Source organism: Charadrius vociferus, unplaced genomic scaffold (assembly GCF_000708025.1).
Source record: "Charadrius vociferus isolate BGI_N301 unplaced genomic scaffold, ASM70802v2 scaffold51, whole genome shotgun sequence".
NCBI classification, from domain to species: domain Eukaryota; kingdom Metazoa; phylum Chordata; class Aves; order Charadriiformes; family Charadriidae; genus Charadrius; species Charadrius vociferus.
In genome coordinates, this window is record NW_009646939.1 from 96,371 (window position 1) to 120,698 (window position 24,328).

Here is a 24,328-nt window from a genome sequence, read left to right on the forward strand (position 1 = left end):
TTGGGGGACTAGGAGCTGTAAAAGTAGAGTATTCATACGGTGATGCTAATTTGTTAATGCAGCTGTGAAATCAGTTTCTGACAAATTCAGAATGGTGTGTGCTTATTGATGTTATGAAACAACCCTCCATTTTTGTCCATTTCTACACTTGCAACTTAAACTGAAGACTCCTCAGGGATCAGGAGGCAGTTCAGCAACTACCAGAATCAGGAGAAACCTGTGGTACCTGTAGTTTCTTAAGCAGTTGTTCTTGTTAGCTATTTTCAGCTGGAGCAGTTGACCTTGTCAGTTCATCCACAAACTAACACAGGGAGTGCCACCAAGGCACAGGATCGTTCATGCTGCCAAACGAAGAAAAAAGCGTACACACTCCCACAACACAAAAAATTTGTAAAGTATGCCATTTTTTTCTGAGACTTGGTAGTGAGAAGGGAGAACCAGAAAAATATAGCAGAAAAATCTAAGAGGCATTGGAAGACATGAAGGTGGAAGCAAAAACTGGAAGAAAGGAAGCAGTGAGAGAACAGGTTTTGTGATGATAAGAAAAAGTATTAAAGGAGAAAGGGTTAAAAATAATCAGCATACTAAGATGACAGCAAATAGAAGGGACAGCCAAAAACTTTATTAACACAGAGGAAGTCAGAGGGCCATTAAGAGTAGTCCCCTGAGGATGATGCCATGGTTAAAATAACTCATGACAAGATACTGTAGAGCCCACTTCAGCTTCTTGACTTGTCTGTTTGGATAGACTCAGGTTAATAGTGTCTTGCCAGCCTGACAGAGGACCTTGCCTTCTGTGTTTAGACAAGAAGGGGCATAGCATATTGGGTTTTCTGTATTAAACTGATATTGGTGTGATTGACTGAGTAGGCTAGAGATTTGCTTTCTGCTTAGAAGACACTACCCCTCTGAGTGCAGAATGTGTGTGTGTAAGTCCTTATATGCTCCAAAGACACCAAATGTAGAAACATTTGGAAGCAAGGTCACTAGGTAGAGACCCAGGATCTCTAAAACTTAGGAAAGAGATGTAGCCTACTTCTGGCTTGACTAGAATATGTTGTTTTTAAAAAGTGCTATCAGATTTTTTAATCAAACTTTTGAATATTTGTATGGGATGTTAACCTTGTCTCAGAGGCCTGATGCTGCCAAGTTCACAGTACAAATCTGGACAGTGACTTGTAAGCATCATTTTTTGATGTCTAGATGTATGTTGGTATTTCTACCTATCTTAATTTACTCTTCCATTTTATCAAAACACAATGATAGTTTTTCCTACTTCTGTGTTTCAAATACAATATACCTTAACTTCATACTTTCCTTCACCGTCACGTCCCCTCCCCCCACTCCCCAAACTTCAGTCAGTAAGACATCTATTTTAATGCAGATACTTTTACTTATTAACCCAACTTTTGCAACTTCTTTGGCGAAGATTTTTCTCCTTGATGAAGCTACATGAAATAATGATTACCAGTCAAAAGTGTGTCACATCCCTCACCTAGTGAGGGAACTCTGAGAAAATATTTGCATATAAAATGAGCTTAAGAATAGCAAAAAAGAATAAGTAAACTTGGAATTGATTGACCCTAAGTATTGATGCTACAAGGCTACTTCAGAAACGTCCATGAAAGCATATGGTAAAAACACCCGTTTTGTAGCACTTCTAATATTTGTTACAATATAGTTTAATTGTTTTCCCGTAGCTTTGGTTTCCTGGTGCACAACATGCTGTTTTATTTTTTTTAAATGATTCAATTTGCTTCCTTTTTTTTTGTGGCATTTCATCATAATTGGATGGTATACCATAATGATGATTTCTGCAGACCAATTTCTGAATGTTTCTGCTGATAATTCTAAAATTGTATTTTAAAATGCAGCAGGGTGATCACAGGCAGTTTAGTATTTTAACAAATGAGTTTGGATGACTTGCAAACTAATACCATGTGTTTGTTTTCTCTTAGAGACAATTTGGAGAGCAAATATGAAGATTGATACAATAACATGCTTTTCTCTTTGCATATATGCAGATTATCACGCTACTCTTGTGCAATTGTTACTACCTGGAAGCAATTTCAGTAACTTTATATGTTAAGACAATTTTTAAGGCGCATTTAATAATTTTTTAATAATGTAAATATGACATTGTCTGTGTCTTTGCGTTTTTCTGTCAAATTAAGTGAGAGACTAATGGGGGTGGGCGAGAAGAAATGTTTCTTCAGAAATCTTCCGAACTATTTTTCCCGCGCACGCTTTCTCCTTTAGAAATAAGGATTGCTCATTTTTTACGTTCTGGTTAGATAGCTCACTTAAATTTCTAAAGCAACTTTTTCTGTACTTCATCCCACAGAGAGAATAGCCCTGCCACGTTTCCTGATACTCACAGCACATTTCAGACAGCTCTGTTTCACCCAACACCCATCCATCCAAAGTCCCAACCTGGTCCTGAAGTTCGACTTTATGATCCTAACACTGGAAAGCTAATCAGGAAAGGCGCTCAGACCTCTGGCCAGTCGATGTACATCCAGTCTCCAGCTCCTCCCATCACCTTACCAGTCCACGGTGAACACTCATCCTTCAGGTACCTAAAGCATAGCTAAGAGTCACTTCAACTATATTTTCAGATGCTGTAGTAAATTCAATTCTTATTGTCTTTGCATTTGATCAAATTGTCATCTTTGCTTTAGTTACTTTGTTTGCTTTCTAAAAAGCCAAGGAAATAAGTGAAAGTGAATAGTCAGCTGAAGTGAAATCATGATGCTAGAATTCCAGATGCCTTTTGTGCCTCACCTAAGTGCGACTAGAAGCCTCAAAACAAATAAATGCAGCGTGTAGTTTGTGTGCTCTAAAGGATGTTAGAATAACTCGTCTCTGAAGCAAGGCAGCCTAATGTTTTTTAACGAGTCTTAGAATACTGGATTGGTTTTATGTCTATAAAATATATGATAGCATTTGGCTCTTGTTTGTAAAATTTTCCTCTTCACCCAATTCCTTCAGATAGACATTAGCTTTGTGTTTTGTTTTAAGGAATATCAGAAGTGGTGGAAGAGGAGTGTAGCTAACTGAGTATTATTAAATAAGGCTATATGACTGCATGCTAATTAATAATCCTTAGGTCACTAAATCAAGACACTAAAACAGCAGGAGGAGGAAGCAGCCTGCTTTTTGAAGTACAAATGCTAGCATCTGGACTTTGTCAAAGTTTGTGGATTTGGTTAAGCTACAGTGACAACACTTGTCTCTTCAGGAGGCGTAAAATATCTAAAATTCATCTCTAAGTATCTACGTAAAAGATCTCACTAACTGGAATGCTAACAAGTTTAGCAAGGCTTGTTGACTCCAGTGGTAAAGTAGTATCTTGTTGAAGGCAAAGCTTTTCTTTTTGTAAAATGAGATCAAAATTCCTTTGCACAATGTCAATCAGAGTACAGCAATTGTTATAAAGCAATTCGGTTTTCCAAACAACTACAAAAATACAAGGCATAATTATAAATGCACAGTTTTCTACCTTTCTTCTCCCTCCCCTGCCCCTTTTGCAGTGTATCACTTGTAAAGATTTTGTATATTAGTGTAGCTTGTTATGTTTCCATTCTATCTTCCTGGTGCTAAATTATTTCAACCTATGTTTTCTTCAGTTGTCATCTTTTTATAGGCTTTTTCTTATTTCAGCTTCCGTGTTTCTGTCAACACAGATTTTTTTTGTTGAGTCTCTCTTGTTTGTGAAGACATTTTGTTTTCAGTTCCTTTTTAACTATGTCTTTAAAGTCTTTATTTTACTTTACCATGACATGTTAAATGAACAGGAAAAACTTTAAATAATCAAGACACAGCATGTATCCAGAGAGGAGCTGAAAAGTTTTTTGTTTTGTTTCTTGATTATTGTGTAAAGGACTTTGTCTAGGAATAGAGCTGGGAAGGTTGTACATGTATATAGCTGTCATGACATTTCTAAGATGCTTCAATATGATGGTTTATGTTGATATTAATGCATCATTCAATGCTTTAAAAGGAATAGGTTTTTATGTTTGTTCTGCCTTTGTCAACAACTTAATTGAAGACTTAATGTCCACACCTAAGCCTATTTTTCTTTAATGTAAAGGTGCTTCTTCACTTGAACATCTTATGGAGCAGTAAAGAAATATACTTCAGCTGTCCTTAATTGAGTTTCTCAGAGCCCCAGACAGGTTTTGGGGGTGGAGCGAGACTGTATCTCTTTCCTCCCTTATTTCACTTAAGCATTGTTTTGACTGTCAATGCTCAGGGTTGAGATGCTTTAATCTAAGAAAGTGACTCCAATTACTCAGGTAGCTTCACCCCATAACTAAGCAGCTGTAAGAAAAGAGATAAGTATAAGGTATATGCTGGGAAATAGTATTTTCATCATAATTTCCTGTTGATTTGGTTCTAGTGGTAAAATTAGTGACCTGTAAACACTGATCTCTTAATTGGGATGTGTCTATATCCCTCAGAGCAGTTCTGCTCTCTTCAATTAATATGGGGAGTGTCTTGGTAAAGTCTAGGAAGAAGGCAGTGCAGTGATCAAATACCGTTATAAGTACTTTTAATGGGTAGGAAGTGCAGTGCAAGCAGAGCACGAAGGCTGTAAAGAAGTAACAAAAAGCTGAATAGGAACAGCTTTGCTGTGTTTTGACTGAGCAAGAGTTGAGGAAGAAGTACTGTATCGTCACCTTGCTTTGTCTTACCGCATGCATCAATGATATCTTTTTAAAAAAAGCTTCACATCCAATTTAAAAATTTGTGATTTGACTTTAGAGAAACTGACCTTAGTGGAGCAATTTCTTAGGAGAGTGCAATGTATTTTTGTGTCTTGACAGACTTCATGTACTTCTATGGTCACCTCCTACAGAAAGATGAGTATTTGTAACTAAGCCATTTAATTTAAGCAGAGTTAGATAAAGCTATGAACACTCACAACTGCTCCTGTTGTGGGTGAGCGTAGTCACAGGCTCCAATAATCTTTGATAGTTACTAAAAACTTCATCTCAGTCTGAATTTCAGACAGCAACAAAATTGCACTGCTGTGAGAGGAAACCCCTGGGGACATGGTATCTACAGGTGGCGTACAATGGTACTCAGTCTTTTACTGAAAGAATAGTCCTTCTTGTGCTTAGAAGATAACCTCTTGCAAGGCTGGTTACTGAAAAGGGCTTCAAGGTATCCGAGTACGATTTCATAAGAACTGTGTCAGTTCTCACTTTTTTTTATTTTGGGTTCAACATTTTTAATTTCTTTTTGGGATTCAACTTAAAACATTATTTAAATTAGGATATGATTAGTTTAAATATCTACGCTCAATTTGCAATGAAACTGTCACTAGTGGATTACAGATGGTTCAGTTATTTTGGCCAACGTTCTGGACGACAGGGCGTAGTTCTTGCCATCATGCTCAGCTCTGAGAGACTTGAACACCTGCTTTTTGTCGTGGCTGTTGCAGCCTGAGAGGAAGGGTGGCAAAGAGTGTGCAGCTGTACTAGAAGAGAAGGGAATGCAATGCAGTGCTGCTCGGTGGCTGCTGACAGCTGGCAGGAGCTCTTCTCTGAGAACAGGAAGGATTCCGCTTTAAAAATAACCTGCGTGTCAGAGCTTTGCCACTCCGTATGTATCTCAACAATTTGCATTTTCATATGGAAATAGTATTCTACAAACATTACAGTAAACACTAAAGTTGTAACAGGTCGTGAGATGTGTAATGTAGCGTTGTCCAAAAAAATGCTAATGGCATTTTGGACTAGAATGAAGTAAAAATAATATTACAAGTTAAATTTTAGTGAGTGCTAATAATACACTAACAGATGAAGCAAGGCTTAAAATATGGATATAATATACATGTGAGAAGGTAAAAGTGGCACTCTGGTTTTAAATAATGCCGAGGTACACCAAATGTTTGGTTTGAAAAGGTGTGTTGAGCAAATGTTGGTGGCTGAAGCAATTCTTTAATATTCATATAAATTAATTTCACTTAAATTGTAACAGCAAGCATGTAAGTTTTCATATCTAATGTTATCAGTCTTGTTATGACAACAAAAGATGAGGTACCAAATTGAAATCATGAACAGAATTTAAATATTTTTAACATTTTCATGATGATAATGCTATTTTAGCTTTTGCCTTGATGCTGTACCAATGAAAGTGTTAAGATACTTGTTACTTCCACAAACGTTGAACTCTCCGTGTAGGCAGTGAGTTCTAGTGCACGTGCATGTCCTTGTGCGTGTAAGACTGGCAAGCACCAACCAACCTGTGCAGGGTTGACTATGGTATTATTTTTGAAAAAGTAGTCATGAATCTCATCTGATTATAAGTAAATGTAAATACCTGCATTTGTATGTCTTCAAATTTTAATCAACGTAACAAGCAACTGAAAATGTAAAGCCTGAAAAATGTCTTTGATAAAATAAAAATGTTTCTTACAAACTTTAAAGAAGTCTTTGTTTTATATTGCCCTTTGGAATGCTTTAGAAGTCCCAGTGTTTCTTACCTAGTAGCAGTTGGAAAATACTGGGAAAAAAAAAAATCTGACAGAAGCCTTTAGAAGCTATTGATACAGTTATTTTACAGATAATATTTGTGTATAATAATGTGATCAAGGATGGTCTGACATTTTATTCTTGGGGGGGTATTTTTTTTTAACAATGGTGGAGTCTTTAAGATTAACCTGACGTTTGTAATATCTCTGCATATTGCTGCTTCAGAATAAAGAAGTTCATAACTATGCCTCATCATGGATGCAGTATCTCCAGAATTAAACTGTCAATACAGTTTTTATTAAATAATGATGCAAAATAATTCCTGCCTTTGCCACTTGTTAAGGTGGGGGTGATGTCCTCTGAACTGTTCAAATAAAGAATATAAATAAGAATACAATGATATAGAAACTGCAAAAGGAGGAGTTCTTGCTATCATCAGTATGATAATGTGTTCTTAAAAATATATACAAGATTTATTTCTAGTCTAAGCAAATCTGCTTGGCTGCTTGCTACATTTAACTTGTGTATAATTCTTGGCATGGTCAAGCTTGTCGTGTTTTTAATACGGTTGTGTAAGATGCTCATGCATTTTGTTTTGTCATTCTCTGTTTTACTAAGAATGTAAATGACATCACCACCTTTCTCTTGGCTTGGGTACCTATTAAAAAGGCATGGAAATCCTGTTTTAAAAGATCCTTTTGAAAAATATAGTGGGATGCTGTATTTTTTTCCTTTTTTACCTATGAAAATTATTATCTGAGAGCAGTTTAATAGCAAAAGAAAACCATGTGGTCTTGAAAAATAGAAAACATTTGGGGGGGGGATGGGGGGGTGGAGCTGTTAAACTGTAATGAAAATCTCTACCAGAAAACAGTTTGGTTAATTCGTTTCTACAACATCTAAATCATTGGTTTGGCTTCATAGGAAATTCCAGTGTACAGAATTTCCAAACTGTAAAGGGGAACACTTCTGCTCTGTGGTTGAGTAGTGCAGAGCTGGTGGGAATCTTCTGCAGAAGATTGCTGTGCTATGTGCGCTGTGGTGTGGCTCTCTTCCCCACCACCCCTAATTCAAAAATGAATTTGCATCCCTTGCACCTATCCATGGGATCTGAGAGGAGGGAGATGTATATTTAAAACAAATGTAAGCCCTCAAAATGAGCTCGATTCACAGCTTCGTGTGGCTTCCAGATTTCATACATTCTGGGATTGAAGTACTCATGTAGAAAAAAATATTTAGATGGCCTTCTTAAGAAGCTGTCAAGTTCACAAGAAGAGAAATTATTTTGTAGAACCTTACATGTGACTGGATTTACATAATTTAATGGCTTTTTTGGGTGGGGCTGCTGATCTAAATCTGTTTCTTGAAAATCCAGGCTCAATGAGAAGCAGCCATCCTGCTCTGAAACTCTTGTCAGCAGAGACCACACTGTACCCTTTCTTAATCACCACCACCCTCTGAAACAGCTTGGTGGTGTCTCACCTGGTAGTTACAACTTGAAACAGCTTGTAATTTCAAATACAGTCACTTTTATACTTGCTTGTGGTAATTATTCCACACACGCACAATCTTGTAGCTAACACAAATAATTTGTGATCCATGAGCTTTATGACCTGAGATCTTTGAATAGGATTCTGGGTGGTGTTGGGCTACTCTAATGTGTTCCAGGAGGTTGTGTGACAGCCCAATATTCATAGTTAAACTGGTATTGTGTAGCAGTTGTAGCTTCTCTGAGACTTTAATAATTAAGTAATATTCACAGAGAAGTTACCCAAGAAAGCTAGAAGTCTCCTGCTGTTGTTCTAGACGTGGTCTATCTTTTTATTACTGTTATAAAGCAATTCCCATGAAGTTATAATTATTTTATCCATTTTTATGAACATTTTGACATTCCTTTTTGTATCTGTGTGTTCTGGTTAAATACAGTAACGAGGTCATAAAATACAAACTAAGAGAAAATGCTACCATATTTGAACACACTAGCCAAAAAAAGAAATATGGTCTGTTTTGCATCTCATCCAGGCTTAGCATCTGGGACATTTGTGAGGACTGAGGCTGCAGAAATGAGCTTTCTACTTGCAAACCCTCTTGTCTGTAAGGTTGAGAGATATAGAAGTATACTTTGAGACTCAAGAACACAAGCATAACATAGATCATGAAAATACATTAGAATATAAGAATTGTTTCCTGAATGGTAAATGTGTCAAGTGACAGGCAAACTCTGACTGAGTAAAAACTTCAAAGCATTTTAAGGGCAATGCATCTGCAGCTACTGTGTCTCTTAGCCTCAAGAAAGGTTTGGTTACTTACAAGAACAATGGGAAGGCAGAGTGAGTAACTTGTCAAAGGTAGAATAAGAACTTAATTCAACTGAAAATAAAAGCCATCATTGGGAGACTTGATCTTTCTTCTGTTGATGAACACAGAATCCTACTAAGCAAAGACATAGATATTCAGCAGTCTCAAATTGTTTATAGGATTTTATTTCTAAACAAGCTGTAAATCAAGTAAATATTTCTTATGTGGGACCCCTGAAATTTTTCAGAGTTGTTCAACCACATCAGCAGCAGATGTTTGAAGAAGACCTACCAGTGAGTGAAAATGATGAGCAGCCTGGTCCATCCAAGCGGAAACGCCAGCCGAGTATGTCTGAGACAATGCCCCTGTACACCCTATGTAAAGAGGATTTAGAGAGTATGGATAAAGAGGTGAGCTTAACTAATTCTGACAGGTTTCTAACATAATGATTGTTAGTTATGCATTACAGTTTAACTTCTGTTAAATTATGCATGTATGTGAACTGAATGTGAGAACTTCAATTAGGTATAGACTTGTCACGCAAAACATGTTATCGCATTTGCTGTGTGTTTAGCTGTCACTTAAAACTTTTTTATTTTTAAAGTAAATCTTCAAATGATCTGGACAAAATCGGTGGCGAAATGGGAGAAGAGAGGTCTGTGGATGTAAAAGGCACAGGCTGTAGAGAAGATCAAAGAGCCAAAGGGGAGCATGGGGCCTCATTATCTGTGGACATACAATTGCAGTGCTTCCGCATCATGGCTCTGCAGGTGAAGGGAGCTTTCTGTCACAGAGTGAACTGTACTTTTTCATACAAAACCACATTATTTGAAATTCATTGTGGACCTCTAGCAGCTGCCTATTTTTGACTTATCTTTGTGTGTGCTTTTTTCAAATGAGCCACCATCTTACGTATTATTAAATGATACATATAGGAAAAAAAGCCTATCATTGTACACCATGTTTTCATGAAATCATTGCACTCTGTTTGACTTTACTGTAAAACCTAGTTGCCCTGGAAGTTAAATCCATCTTTGAGCTCAGATCATTCACTGGGGTGGGGACAGGAAAGTATAAACTTGCCAGCTTCTGGCAGTAAGTTAATTACAAGGCTATAGCCATAACAGGCCTTGAGAGTTATCTTCAGAAAATATAATAAAACTGAGAAAGAAACTGCGTATTTGACTAAGGAAATAAAGAGTGTATAGCATAATTTTTCAGATGTGCTGTTGCTAGAGAGGTCCTGGAGGAAGTTTGAGCTGGTATTCTATGGAAAGGTCCAATAACTTTCAACTGCTGTGATGATCTAATCTGAACCATAGATGAGGGCAAGGTTTTAACTTCACCTAGTATCTCTCAGAGTTGATGACTTTTGATTTCTTTTGCTTTTTGTCCCAAAGTTTTTTGTCCATATGATCTTAGACTTTCATAAGAAACAGTATTTCTTCTTGTCATGATGCCAGTCTCTGAATCCATCTGCCTCTTCCTTCTGTGTTGTTGGTGTTACTTAAAGCAAATTGTTATTATGGGTTGTTCTTATGTTTTTGTGTACTAACACTTTTCTAATGGTATGGCGTTTAGAAAACATTCATGAATTGCTGCTGCAATGTGTGCACTGAGCCAAAAGAAAGTGTGCATGTTTTCCAGAATTACTGCATAAAATATTTGTTGTTCTGTTTTTAAAGATACTATTTGGACCTTGGTAAAAATCTGAATGTTCTGGCACTGTTTGTTTTGTGATTGATTACTCAATATGCTGCTACAGTTAGACCAAAGAAATTAAAGTTTTCTCCCTATCCTACAAATATAAACATCTTAAATTACAATGATTTGCTTTTAAATTATGCTTTTACTTAAGCTGTATATTATACTTGGAAACTAGACTACATGAACTTCAGAAAAAATGAAGCCCAAGTTCCAATGGATTTTTTTTCATAGTTGATTTAGCTTTGGTTCCAGGAGTATGATTCGAGGTTATAGTTGTTGCCAAAAGGTTTCCCTTCCACCAGTGTCTGTTCCTACTCCGTCTTTATTAAATTTACATTTCTCTGGACCTTGGGCAGCTGAATCAGTAGGAAGTCTTCAGTTGTTGGTTTGAGTTTTGGGGGGGGGGAATGTTTTGGGTTGGTTTGGTGGAGAAAGGGAGTATTTATGGTATTTTAGCTCCCCAACATGGTTTGATCAGGGATCAAACATTAGCACTGACATGGAGAAGGGAGCACAGAGAACATATATTGCAGAGGGTGAACTGGACATGGTAGTCCCATCAGGTCATCATCTCCTCGGAGGTGACTATAGAGACAGCCAAGGGAAACTAACCTTTGTGGACCAGCCTTGGGACTGCTAGCTTCACCTTGGTAAAGATAATGTATTAATGTAGAAGAAATGTAGTGCAGGTAATAAAACAGGATTTTATGGCATTGTGTGGGAGTACACTTATGAAACAGGGGGAGGCCGTGTAGTAACGTAGTCCATAAAATATGAAAGTTTAGTGGAGCATACATAGGAGATTCTGCTGTCAGGAACATTACCAAATAAAGTGAAAATAAGCTTGATAAGAATTGCCTGTTAGTGCTCAGTTCGTTCTGGTGACACTGTGACTAGTTTAAATTCCACAGAAAGGTGTTTGCCTGCATCTCATTCTTTATCAAAACATGTTAGCAAGTAAAAACCTTTTGCAGTGATGTCACTAAGAAGTGTGAGACTTCTGCTCTCTGCCACAAAAATGCTTTTGCTTCATTTGTATCCATTCTAGTGGCTATGACACCCACAAGATCTACAGCTGATTGCAGACTACCAGGGTGGAGTGAGGGAGTCTGTTTCAGTTGCAACGGTGATGTCTTGTCTACAAGCGCTAGTGCTGAGACTGTTGGGGTCAGGAGTACGTGGTCCCAGAAAAGTGAAAGCAAGTTACAGTGTGACTTTGATGCAGCGTAAGCCAACCCAAGTCTCAACTGCTGTGTTCCTGCCCCAGAACCACTGTTGATAATTGTGAGACCATACGGCAAGCCAGTTCAAGGAGCTGGTTTGGTCAGAAAAGATCACTTCCCAGGTTAATCTTCATCATTACCAGCTTCCTGAAATAACTCACAATTGCCACTGCCTGAGTGCTAATGCTAGGGGTGGGAAGAAGATGGAGGAGCTGGGAATGAGCAGTGAAGGCTGAACTGCAGCCCTCTAGCTTTAAAGCTGCATCCTCGATATTTCTGCTGAATTCCCTGGCAAATTCAGATAAGGATTTTTACTAGATCAAAAGGAGTCTTTTAGCTTTAGGCACTGGGATATTTTTTTTCCATTAAATAGGAAACGCAAGCATTTATATATACTGTTTCTATGGACATAACAAGCAATAAATAACTCCTTTGTGCTTAATATTGAAAGGAAATCTTGCTTTTTCTCTGCAAAAATCTCTGAAAAGGCCACACAGCCCCAAGCAATATAGCATTTGCATGTAGTTTATACATGGGAGAGTTTTGTTAGAAGAATCAAGATGGAAGCCAATAAAGAGAATTTAATTATGATATATTCCCAAATTAAATCCCTTTCCATCCTTAAGCTATTTAAACATCTCTGTGTTGCTTTTCCTAGTAAAAAAGCATATCTGTTCCAGTATTCCATGGGGAAGAACTGCTATGGATAGCCATCTCTACTAAAATTTGTTCTTATGTGGATTTTTATCTTCTCTTTAGCTGTAGTTATGCTATGGATACCAAATAATTCAAAGGAAATAAATAGCATCCTGGCTGTTGGATTGCTGGTTAAGGTCACTTAGCCTTTTGTATCTTTTTCAGTGCCAAAGATGTGGGAGACCAGATCCAATGGTAGTTTCTTTTCCCTGTGACATGAGAGACTGTTTGAACTTTAGGAAAGTGCAAGAACAAGAATATTCAATGTAATAGGATTGCCGTTCAAAGGGCAATTGCCAAATCACAGGAAGTGAATAAGGAATGGATCTCTACTTGGGAAATATACAACTTGCTAATGCTGGTGCCTCACAGTTGAGAGAACACTTTTTTTTTTTTCTTCTGTGCTAGACACAGATGATTTGCAACTGGTGCTGGTGTTTGTCTCTGCTATGGAATAATAAAGGGAGGCAGAATTAACTGCTGCCAGTTAAATTAGTTTGTTTATGGTCATTTTTAAAGGCCTGGATAACCAGTTATCAGACAAATTTTTATTTCTAAATATGTAACCTGCAAAGGATTACTCCGTAAAAATGCTGTTTATATCAGACGATATCTAATATGCTGTAATCCTCCTGGTATGTTGCTGGTTCCACCAAAAGGCAGGGATTGAAAACCATCTTTAAAAAGGAGGTTTCCAAACAATTAAATGCAGTTGATAATAACTAACTAAAAATACCTCTTGTCCATAATACTTATTCCAGGATTACTTTTGTTTTCTCAAAACTAGTAATCTCACTTACAGGGAAGGTATCTACTTTTCCCTTCTTTGACTGTGTTGGAAAATAACTGTGGCAGAAGTAGGGAGAGGGAGCTGGGCTCTCTGCACGTCTTCCCGTCCCCTGTTACAGCAGGGGTCCACTTGCCCACCTGCTTACCGTAGAGGTACAGGTCCGTTCATGGCATGCTTTTGGTGTGATTGTGTGGCATCACTGTCCTTCCCCTGGGCTAGGTGGACGTTGCTGACCTACCGGTCACCACAATGTTGTGCAGATCTGCTGTAGTTTACTGATAAAAAACAGAAAGTGGAATCCACGCTTCAAATTAGTTTCCAGAAAAAAGATTTATTAGCTAAAGCAAGTTGCGCAAAGGAAGGTAATGAAATACAAATCATATGAAGACATACATGTCTTTCAATTCTTAACTGATTATCTCAGTACAGGGTGACATGCAGTTCTCTTTCCCAGAGGTTACTCATAGATCATCTTGTGAGGGTATTTCTTCAGAATTCATCAAGAACTGCTCCTGTGAATTTCTAGTGTATTAATTCCTTTCTGCACTAATACAGTTTCTTAAATGTTTAAAGGCGGCCAGTAAAAATGATCTATGATCAATATTTAGTACATTGTCAGTCCTGCTGATTTAGAAATTGTTTTTATTTCACTTAAGCTATTTTTAATTCCTCTTTATTAAGGATGGTTTTCTTGTGAATTTGTGTTCCTAAGTGATATGTGGAGAGAACCTTATGCAACTGGGCTAGTATCATATACAGTTACCTAGTCAAGTTGATCTAATCTTAACACTGTCATAGCCTATGTGCTATAAATAAGCTGTTTGTTTTTACATACTAATTGCTTCCTGATGGACCTTGACTTTGCTTTTTTGTAAAATTTATCCTTTCTTCATGGATGTCTGTTGCAGACCCAAAAGGTGATTTATTTTTTTTTTAGCCCCATGCATTGTGCTAACTTCTTTTTAAGATTATATAAAGCTGAATCAATTAAACATTTCTAAGATTTGCCCCTTTCATAATAAGGTTGACATTCTTGTGTATGCTAAATCACTTCTCCATGAGATAAGTAAGCAAGGTCAAGACTTCTCATTCCTCTCTTCCTTTTGGGTACAAATTATTCTCTTTTCTGTTCCTTTAAAAGCTGTGGCTGGCAGTACTGTTCCTTTATTTTTCAGGTGCTTTCTAATTCACCAGCCCGTGTAAATTGTAGAAGTGCATAGAAAGGTTCCAGGATGCTCCCTTATAAGATGGCAGTTGCAAAGGAAAAAGAAACAACCCTCTTGTCTCTTTTTTCTTCCCCCACCTCCCCCTCGTGAATTATCAGCCTGTGCTGGGCTCAAGATCCTGTTTTCACTTGCTCATATATAGGCTGCTGCCACATCCATGGTAGACTGGAAGTAACAGTAGAAGACAGGCAGCCATAGGTACTTGAATCTGTCACTGTCAATGCTTGCAGGACCAGTCTTAGGCAGATACCAGCTTCACTGATGGGAAGTTTCAGTAAGGCAGTAAGATTTCTAATTATATTTTGCAGTGCTTTCTCATCCAAGATGGCCTGGGATTACTGATGTCCTGGAACAGCTGTCCACACGTAGTCTTCTAGTTTTATGATCCTTATGCTTTTGTGTTTATTACGGTGTTTTTGTCAGGGTGTTTGAGAGCAGCATCTGTATCTTGTCAAGTGTCATAATCTCTACTATCTAAGGTAAAATATTTTGCTCGTTTAAATTCCTCTGAGTTTGGAACTTGGGAAAGGGGAAGAGAAGGAGTGAATCTGATACCATCAGACCTCCAGCTTTCCCATCTCTCACTTCAGTTAGTGGAGATGCAGAGATTCCTACCATTTGGCTGGATATGTACTTAGCAGCTGCAGAGTGACCACATTGCAAAGGTATGTTCTGTGCATCAATGCATTTAAGTATACAGATTTTTCTTGAGTGGGAATTGCCTAATGAACTACTTTCGCATCAAAATGGTTCTGTTGATTTGGTACATATTCTGTGCATTCTTTTCTTTTTAACTGAGTTTACGTGCCATATATGAAGACTGAAATTACAACATTCTGCTCTTATGTGAGGCTGTTTGGTCACTCTGCATTTTGCTTTCATCTAAGCAGATTTATCCCTTAATTTCTGTTCTGTATTTTGAGTTAGTGGCTATACCTTGCAGTGAATTAAGAGGCAGTGTTTTTCTCCTTCAGTTCAGAGAAAGTTATTATCGCAGTAAGTGGTTTGCCTCTTGGTTAGTTTAAAAATACTAATTTAATGTGTAGGATGTGGTCTTTAGTGCAAAATAATAGCTGCCTGTGGCTCACTTGAGTACTGCGTTCCACATTAACAGTTCTTTGAATTTCCACAACTCCTTTTCTCATAAAAAATTTCTCGTGTGACACCTTAACATGTAGTATGTCATAAATTGTACAGATGCTAAATTTATTTAACAGTCTCTTCTTCTAAAATGTAGCCTCTTTTGAAGTTAAAAGAATGAGCCTGTGTGTACACTTGCTGTTGTCAGTGATAGTCATCCAGGTGCCTTGGCCCTTGGAAGTTATGAGGTCTGCTTTACAGTTATTAGACTGCTTCCACTTGAACTGAACTTTTAAAAAAAATTTTTTGAGGTAACTATTGGTGAAAGTATACATATGGAGAAGTATCAAAGGTAACTCTGCTACTCCTCATCAAAAACTTACGAGATGGTAAGAGCCTGTATGAAAACAATTTGCCAAAACATCTTGTGGCACGAGCAGACCTGAGGACACTCAGACTGGCTGGCCCAGGTCTGTTGTGGGCCTTGGTGCTGTCTGTGTCCTCCTGTCACCTTCCTTCACACGCTACCTCCCGTGTCCCCTCTGGCCCCTATGCTCTGGCCGGCTTCTCCCCAACAGAAGAGCGGGTAGTGTGAAAGCTGGAGAAACTCCATTTCTGCAGCCCTGTCAGCTTAAGCCAGGAAGACTAAATGTGTCCTGTGCTTGCTTTTACTCTGCAATTAGTTTCCAGGAGAGAAATGGTGAGGCTGTGATGCCAGGAATCAGGGTGCTGGTTTATCTTCACAGAGCGCTTGCTGTGGTGTAGTGACTGGCTGATAACACCAAGAAGTGTTACTTTGTTTTGTAAAGAATATATCCTAAAGCTGCTGTAAAACAAGGAAAGTGTTTTTACTGCTTTCCCCTGTTTAAGATCTTGACATTCATCTGTCTAATATGGTTAAATAACACAGAAGTAATTTAACGTTAAAATACTATGATGTTAAAGCAATGATTTCACCCATATCTCATCTGATTAGTAGAGAAAACTGAGTAAAGTTGTCCAGTACTATTTTTAATAGTTTGGCAGTGAGAATCAGCGATGTAGAATTAAGAGATCAGTACAGTGGGATGGAGAGAGGAAAGACAAGCACTTAAAGGAAGCTGAATAGCAGTCATTTGTTTTTGCCTTTCTTTGTTTTGCTTTGAATAATTCATTTTCCACTGGAAAATGGAAACAATTCTAAAAAGTAGCAATTATTTTTAATTACAGAAGATATGTAAACATATTTAAAAAATAAAAAGGAAGAAAAATCAGTATTGGTCATGTTTAAGTTGTAGGTAAAACATCCTGAAAAGAAACATTGACACTCTGACTGTTTTTCAGCTAATTGAAAGAACAGTAAAAGAAATGCAGTGTAGATAAGGCTAGTGAAATTGGAATGGATTATCAACATGTGAAACATACATATTCCTTTTTTTAGTATGATATTTGACTGCAGACCATTAGTTTATGCACTAATTGCATAGAGCTGGTTATCTGCTTGTTTTTGTCATCATCATCATGGTTCAAGCTTGCCTTAACAGATGTTTTAAGTGTTTGTAAAGAGTTTTTTATGTAATACCATGTTTTACAAGGAGACAACTGACTACCAAAATAGGAAAAGGATTTTTATCTAATTTGATACTGTCTTAAGTAGGCAATCAGTTTTGGACGGCTTCTGTTTTTCTACACAGGTTGCTTAGAAAAACATTATTTAACTGCAGTTTCTGGTGTACTTGGACATCTTATTTTCATTTTAGACTTCTTTTTATAATTTATATACCGTGAGGGAATATGGGAAACGTATTGGGACCTTTTGGCATTCACGTGGCATGCTGTATAAATATCTGCATTTTGTAGATAAAAATGGAAGCTACCTATATATGTAAGGATTAGTTTGATGGCACTCATGACAAGTTGTTAATTAAAAGGTGATATTATTATGGAGAATTTTGTGCAAAATGAACATGATCAGTCAAATTCTTGTCTGGTCAGGCTATTGTTAGGAGAAAATAAAAGAAAACGTATGATTGAGACTGATTCAATTTTATTATGCCCAGATATTTTAACAGGTAATTTAACCATCAGATAAGTAGAAATGGTTTTGCTACAATAGATATTATTAATGGGCTGCACCAAATGGACACTAACTAAAGCAGCAGTCATGTTTACTTTGGAGCTGGCCTCTTTTTGAGGAATCTGATAAAATTTATAGTAATTTTTGACTGCCTGAGTTTTGTCTGGGTATCCCTGTTTATTCTATTGACAATCAGTCAAAGATTGATCTGATTTACCTGTCAGCAAAGATGCTTCTGCCGTCTTACATATTCGTCATACTTTTCTGATGCAATCAGCATTTGATTCAGAGTCTCTGCCATTCTTCCAAAGGTGTTTTCAAAATTGTTTCATTGTAAGTAATCTTGGATTTTTAGAGGATATTTTCAGAAGTTACTGAGAAAAGTAGCTTCTTTTTACATGTTGCTATCATTCTGCTAAGCAGAGTAAAAGTTTTACAAGTAAGATTAAATCTAAGCTTTGTGTGTTTGTTTCTGCAGCTATGAACAACTTCTTTGGCTTTTAAAGTACATCTGGTTATATAGAAAATGCATTATTCAAATGTTATTCCATATGAAGTGGAAAATAGGTCTGTAAAGCTTCCACCTCTAGCATGTATGTACAAGGCATTTAAAAAAAGTGAAGGTTGGTTATTCTATAGGGAAGAAAGGTTTTCCATAGATTCTGTTTGGTTTTTCTACCAACACTGATAGTACATTACGTATCTGCAGCCTTCTCTGCTTGGCCTTAGTAAAAAGAAGCTCTAAGCCTTTTTCAACTGTTTGCTTGCTCACTGAAAATGGAGCAAAACTTCTTTAAATAGAGTTCAGTAACCTCATTTTAACATAGGTGTCTACCTCCAATATTCTAAATCAAATGCAGCTAGGCTGTCAACACTAATTGGCCACAGTTGAGAATGAGTCGTCTGAGCCATGTTAAACAATTTGCAAGCTGATCCCTAACATAATTCTGAACAGCTGCATATAGGGCCTGACTGAGCCTCATCACAACCCTAACATGTTTTTACATTTAAATTTGAGCTGTTACTCTTCACGAGTGATATTTAGAAGTGTCTGCTCAAGTCCTGGTCTGTCTGAACTGTTTCTTCATAACTATTTTTTTTGTTTGTTTGTTTTATTGAGATCACCTGATACTTGTATTTCAACAGAAGAATAAATATAGCTATGCAATATAGCATAATATATGTTAGGTGCTATGGAGAATCTTCACAAACACTTGCATAATACTAGTCTGCTATAATTATTTACAGATTTATTTTGTGTTTGGAATTCATGGGTTATAAAAATGTGAGTCAGTTTTAGTGACATAAGGACCAGGTTATTTATAAATGCAGCATTGAATGACAGTTTGTACCATTACCCTTTAATCAGCTGTTATTGATCAGTTATCATAAGGTGACTTATTTTTAAATTGAGATTATGCATAATTGCAATTGTTCACTTCTAGGATATCTTCAAGATAAAATATCTTTCCTTTGCTTTAGTAGTCTTCGTTTTTGTCAGGCACCAGCTTCAGAGAGCACTGAATCTACCTGCTCAGCTCTGCCTCTGTGTGATAGTCCTGCAGCTGCAAGTGTTCTAGCTCCTGTGTCAGCATCACCAAGAATATTTCCATTCCATGTACAACTTCGAGATTATGAAAAGCTGCAGAACTAGAGCCCCCTACTGATGTAAAAAATTCCCTGCTGCAATGCAGTCACAAAATGAATAATTACATGAATGGCAATGCTGCTATAATGTTTTCATGTCTACAGTAGTGGTATTAATTTCAGATTTTGAGAGAATGTCATTGTTACTCTAAATTGTTATGGCTTTTGTATATGAGCTTGCACTTTCTCTTTGCCAGACATCACAGTCAGCTGTAGATAATATTCTCTGTTTCTCCTCATAGCAAATATGATGATACTGCTTTCTCCAAGATGAACACAGACAGCTGTCTATCTCAGATATTTTAGTGCTCCAACATCAAGCTTGCTTCATCACAGAGGTATTGAGGGCTGGATATAGCTGGTATACCACGACACAAAGATCGTATCAGAACCTGCATAGTATTCATCACATTAATATTGAGGTTCTTGTAGAAACTGACCACTCTTCAGCTGCTGGGCTTATCTTTCACTGTTTTGGATTGTCTTTTTCTTTTTTTTTCCTTAACTTACTCTGTGCCTAATTCTGGCTAGTGGGTGATCTAACTATGCAGGATACTTGCACATACACAGCACTTAACATTTCTTCACTACTTCATTTAAAAGCTGTGTGCTTGTCTGTATGGGGTCTTTTTGCAGTCCCATTGCCCAGTTCAGCAGAAACCATGTCAAAGCTGACCTGTCTTCACTGTCGTGTTTAAGTTTCTGGTAAAGCAAACCAAGAAGGAGGTTTTTCCCCAATGCTTATTACTTGAGGTGGCTTTGTTAGCTTGAGAACATTGATAAATGTCTCTTGGCTCTTGTGATAATGAGACCAAGCTAATCAGGCTTACTGAAGAGGGAAATTCATTGACAACCAAGCAATGCTTCATGAAGCCAGCTGACGTCTGGCAATGCTGATGCCAAACAGGTTAAAATTAGTAAGTCATGGCAGATCCAAGCTGACTCTGCTTATAGCTAGCTTGGATCAGAGTGGGTTTACTAGCTTGTTGGTGGTATGTGTGAATAAATCTATACTGAACACAGCATATCCGTGTTTATATAGCAGTGGTTTTGAGCTAGTAAGGCCTCCTGTACCCCAATTGCTCAACACAGCGGTAGTTTAACTTCCTTGGCAGCTGCAATACCTGCAGAAAACCTGCACTTGCAGATAAATGAAAGCATATTTTTGCCTGTGTGTTTTTCTCACCTTAGTATTTTCATAGGCTATGACTTCTGAACAGCTTTATATGATGCTAAACAAGAAGTTCAGGTGTTCAACCATTGAAATGGAAAAAAAACTTATTTTTTTCTGAAATATGTGTTTAGCGATGAATATTTATTCAGACTCTCTAAGTGAAAGATGCTTTCAGTTAACCTTGGGATGGTAAAACCTAGCACTGTGCTAACAGAATTGTTAAAATATCTGGTAACAAGGATTCATTGTGAGCAAGCTTTGAAACAGTTGAGGTGCAAAAAATAGGTTTCTTTTTTGTCTGCGTATGGTGTATACCTGAAACTTTTTGCTTGTGCTTGTATACTTTTTTTTTTCAGGGTGAGGATTACTTGGGTTCTCATATCTGTTGGAGTAAAGTCCATAGTGTAACTGTTATTCTACAAAAACAATGTTTTCTGATCATGACACTGTTCAATAATAGACTGCATTTTTAGTTGTAGCATTTCAGGAGTTTGGTGTTCGTCTCTGAGCTGAAGCACATTAGAGCTTTAAATGTAAACTAAATAATTGTAATTCAGGTTGAAGTGATTCGACATCAAGCTCCCTCCCACTCTTGGCTTTTTTATTTTAATGGAATAACCAAATGGGTTAAGCCCTAAATGGTTCTCAGAAGTTTTCAAGGATAATGTGTACTTGCAGGCTGGCTACAGCACTAACTAATGCCTTTGGGGATGACTTGCAAGAGAATATGTGGATAAGTATCCTAGTACTTTTTTTCCGAAAAGATGAGATTTTCTGTTTAGAAGTGCAGGCTGTAAAAAGCTGTATCACTTTTCATATATATTTTTTTTTAAAAAGGATTATTTTAAAGCTCTTCCACCATTTCAGCAGATGTTGCCAGATAAAATAGTGAGTATATAGAGAGAACTGTCCCATTCTCTTTTTCAAAACAATTGGACAGACCACAAGCTGGATTGGTGGAGGAGACCTACCCACACCTGTTCAAAGCTGCCTCTGTGTGTCAAGAAACAGTATTAACTGGGTCAGAGTGGGAGTGAATTTTAGCGGCAGATTACACTTCATCCTAGTCTATGTTATCTAGTAAATCTCATTGCTTTTTAGGTTTGGGCGATCAACATGCTATCCTCTACAAAATGCTTGTGAAGGTGAACAGTGTAATAGATGTGTTCAGCATCTATGGATTTTTTCATTTTTGTTTTTAAGTGGAACTTCATGAGAGCAGATGCTGTCAAGAGGGCACTTGAACATAGCCTGATGATCAGAAAATTGTTGTAAAAGGAAGCTTATGTCCAGAGAAAACTTGGTGTGAGGGAATGACTGGAAGCAATACAAGTAAACTATTTTTTATGCTGAGTCGTTTGTACCCAAATTTCTGGTTTTTTAAATAACATAAACAATATAAAACTAGATTAGGAGCTCAGAAATTGTACAATCTCTTGATGCTAACCTACTGATACTGTGCTGCCCTCAACAATTCATTAGTGTCTTGCTGCAGATGTCTTCCCTTTGGCAGTGAAATATGTCAGAAAAGATCACTCAGAACCTCGGCACTGTGCCCTCTCAAATTGCCGTGTGTCATTTTTAATAGTATGTTGATTTCTAACTTAATGTGTCAGTGATATTTTGTGATAGTATTTAAACACCTCTTTCAAGCGTTCTTTCATTAGCAGATTAGATTAATTTATGTTACTAAAAAAAAATCTTGATCATTAGACTGTGCATATCTCTTGCTAAGTCTCTAGGAAAAAGAAGGTATGACGACTTCTGGCAAAACTATGCCTCAGTTAGTAGCCAGGCTGACCATTCTTAGGACAGACTTTCAAAATTGTAAAACAAAGATGTTTTTTTGCTGCCTATCAGTAAAATACAGTTTCTTTAAAGTAGAAAGGATGGTTTTGAGAACAAAAAGCATTGTGATACTGTCTTGTTTTAAAACAAGGGTGAGCAGTACTACTGTAAACTGCTAACGGCTTTTTAACATATTGCTATAAAGGTTGACAGGGTGGGACCTATACTGATACATGTTTGCAGCAGGCTGAAGTCCCTGCAGTGTCCACCTGTGTTACCTTTTTTGTTTAACAGGTATGGATATCTCTAGTCTGTACTAGGCCTTTTTGTTGGCTAGGAAAAGATTACATCTGTCTTCATTTTGCAGACCTGAAAGTTAATTTCTATTGATTAAAGATCACTGAAGGTCTGTTTGTATAAGAATTTTCTCCTTGCTCCTTTCCCTTCCATCTATAGGTTTGTATACATTGATATTCTATTTGTATAGTATCAATAGACTCTCCAGGTTTTCCAGTCTCTGGATGTTTAGATAGTGCTTATCTCTACAAAAACAGTGTAACAGAATTTGAGTACAACAGACTATTATCTGTGGATTCACTCTCTAGCTTATTCCTTTAAGGTGAAGATTTGCCCAAGGTGAAATCAGGACACTTAGTGAAGTGTGGCACTTAAACTTGAGCATGCAGCTTGGGTTTCTGTTCCATTGCAGGTTTTCTGGGTTTGTTTTTTAAGATTTGCAGGTACGGAAAAACTTGAAAGTTTTCCCAGTGACAGGAATTTTACTATCCATAAGAGAATCTGTTGATAGTGCTAGTAAGCCGCAATAGGCAGATGATTCAGTTCATCAGTCTATGAAATTCTGTATTGGCCACAAAAGATCATACGATAATACTTTTAACATAACTTTTCCAAGCCATTGGTCTGCTTCCTGTTACAGACTTCCACTATTCAAGTTGTGGTTACACATTTAATAGAGATGCTTATTGAAAGTCTGTTCCCAGGGCTTTGCTCCTGCTGTCATGGACTGCTATGGCATGGGTGTTTGTGTAGACATAAAATGAAGTGGAACAGGGAACTGGTGTAGCCTGAGTAACTGGCTTCAAGCAGGCAGCTGGACCAGGTGACCTTCAGAGATCCCTTTCAACCTAAATTATTCTGTCATTCTAGGTGTTTACAGACTAACAAACTCTCAGATGTCCCATAAGGCTTTTTTATTTTTTTTTAAACTGGTGGGATAAGTGAAATAGAAAAAACAAGATTAATATTCTGCTTAATGGAAATGCTGAACACTCAAATGGTTTCCGTTTCCTTCAAGCTTGCAAGTATTGAGCATGTTTGCTAGTCAAATCCTATGATTTTCAGTAGGGAAACTAATACTGAAGAATATGCAGTTCATGACTGAGTATATAAATGTATAGCCTTTTTCTGATCGACTTTGGTTTCACCAACTGTTTCAGCAGAACACATTTTAATTTAAATTTAGTGATCCAAGAAATGGAAGTCAATCTCTCAATGAATTTTATGTGAAATAAATCTTAAAAGCTTTTTTCTAAGGTTTGGTAATATTCCTTACACTGTTTACAGCAATTTTTTCTAACCTATCAAAGTAGATATAATAGCACTGCTAGACTTGATTATTCTAATCTGAAGAATACCTTTGTCAAAAACAGGATAGTACAAAGAGTTTTTAGGGTATGGAGATTTAACTGGAGGAAAATGTACATATTTTTTTTAGTGATGAACAAGACCAGTTTTTGTTACGTTTCTGATTTTACTGATTCACCACCTGCTCAGATGAGCCAGTGATAATTGTGATAGAGAACAGTAAAATCTGCATTTGAAGTGCTTGAGACAAAGGGGTGTTGAAGTACATGCATAAATGCATTATGTGACTCTAAAAATCAGGTCAGAAATTTGAAAGGAAAAAATGTTCTAATGCCAAAGAAAGAAAATAGATTAAACAGAACGCGAAAGGTGAGTTCTTCTGAGGTTACTCAGAAGAAATGGGACTGAGTTATATCACACATTCTCCCTCAAATTTCATGTACTGAGGGATGACTTAACCTACTTCAGACAGTTTATCCTTCCAGTGACATCTTTGCAGAAGAAAATGTTTTGTTTCAATGTGACTTAAATTTAGCCCAAATCTCTTAATACAGAC

General features: G+C 37.2%; 1 protein-coding gene across 1 annotated transcript in view; it reads left to right on the plus strand.

The window, feature by feature from the left end:
- The window catches only part of CTDP1 (CTD (carboxy-terminal domain, RNA polymerase II, polypeptide A) phosphatase, subunit 1), a 102,533-nt gene that overhangs the window by 29,005 nt on the left and 49,200 nt on the right, over positions 1-24,328 (plus strand). The window contains 3 exon segments of the mRNA XM_009894945.1: positions 630-656; positions 2,295-2,575; positions 9,028-9,190. Coding sequence (XP_009893247.1) covers positions 630-656; positions 2,295-2,575; positions 9,028-9,190 — 471 coding nt within the window.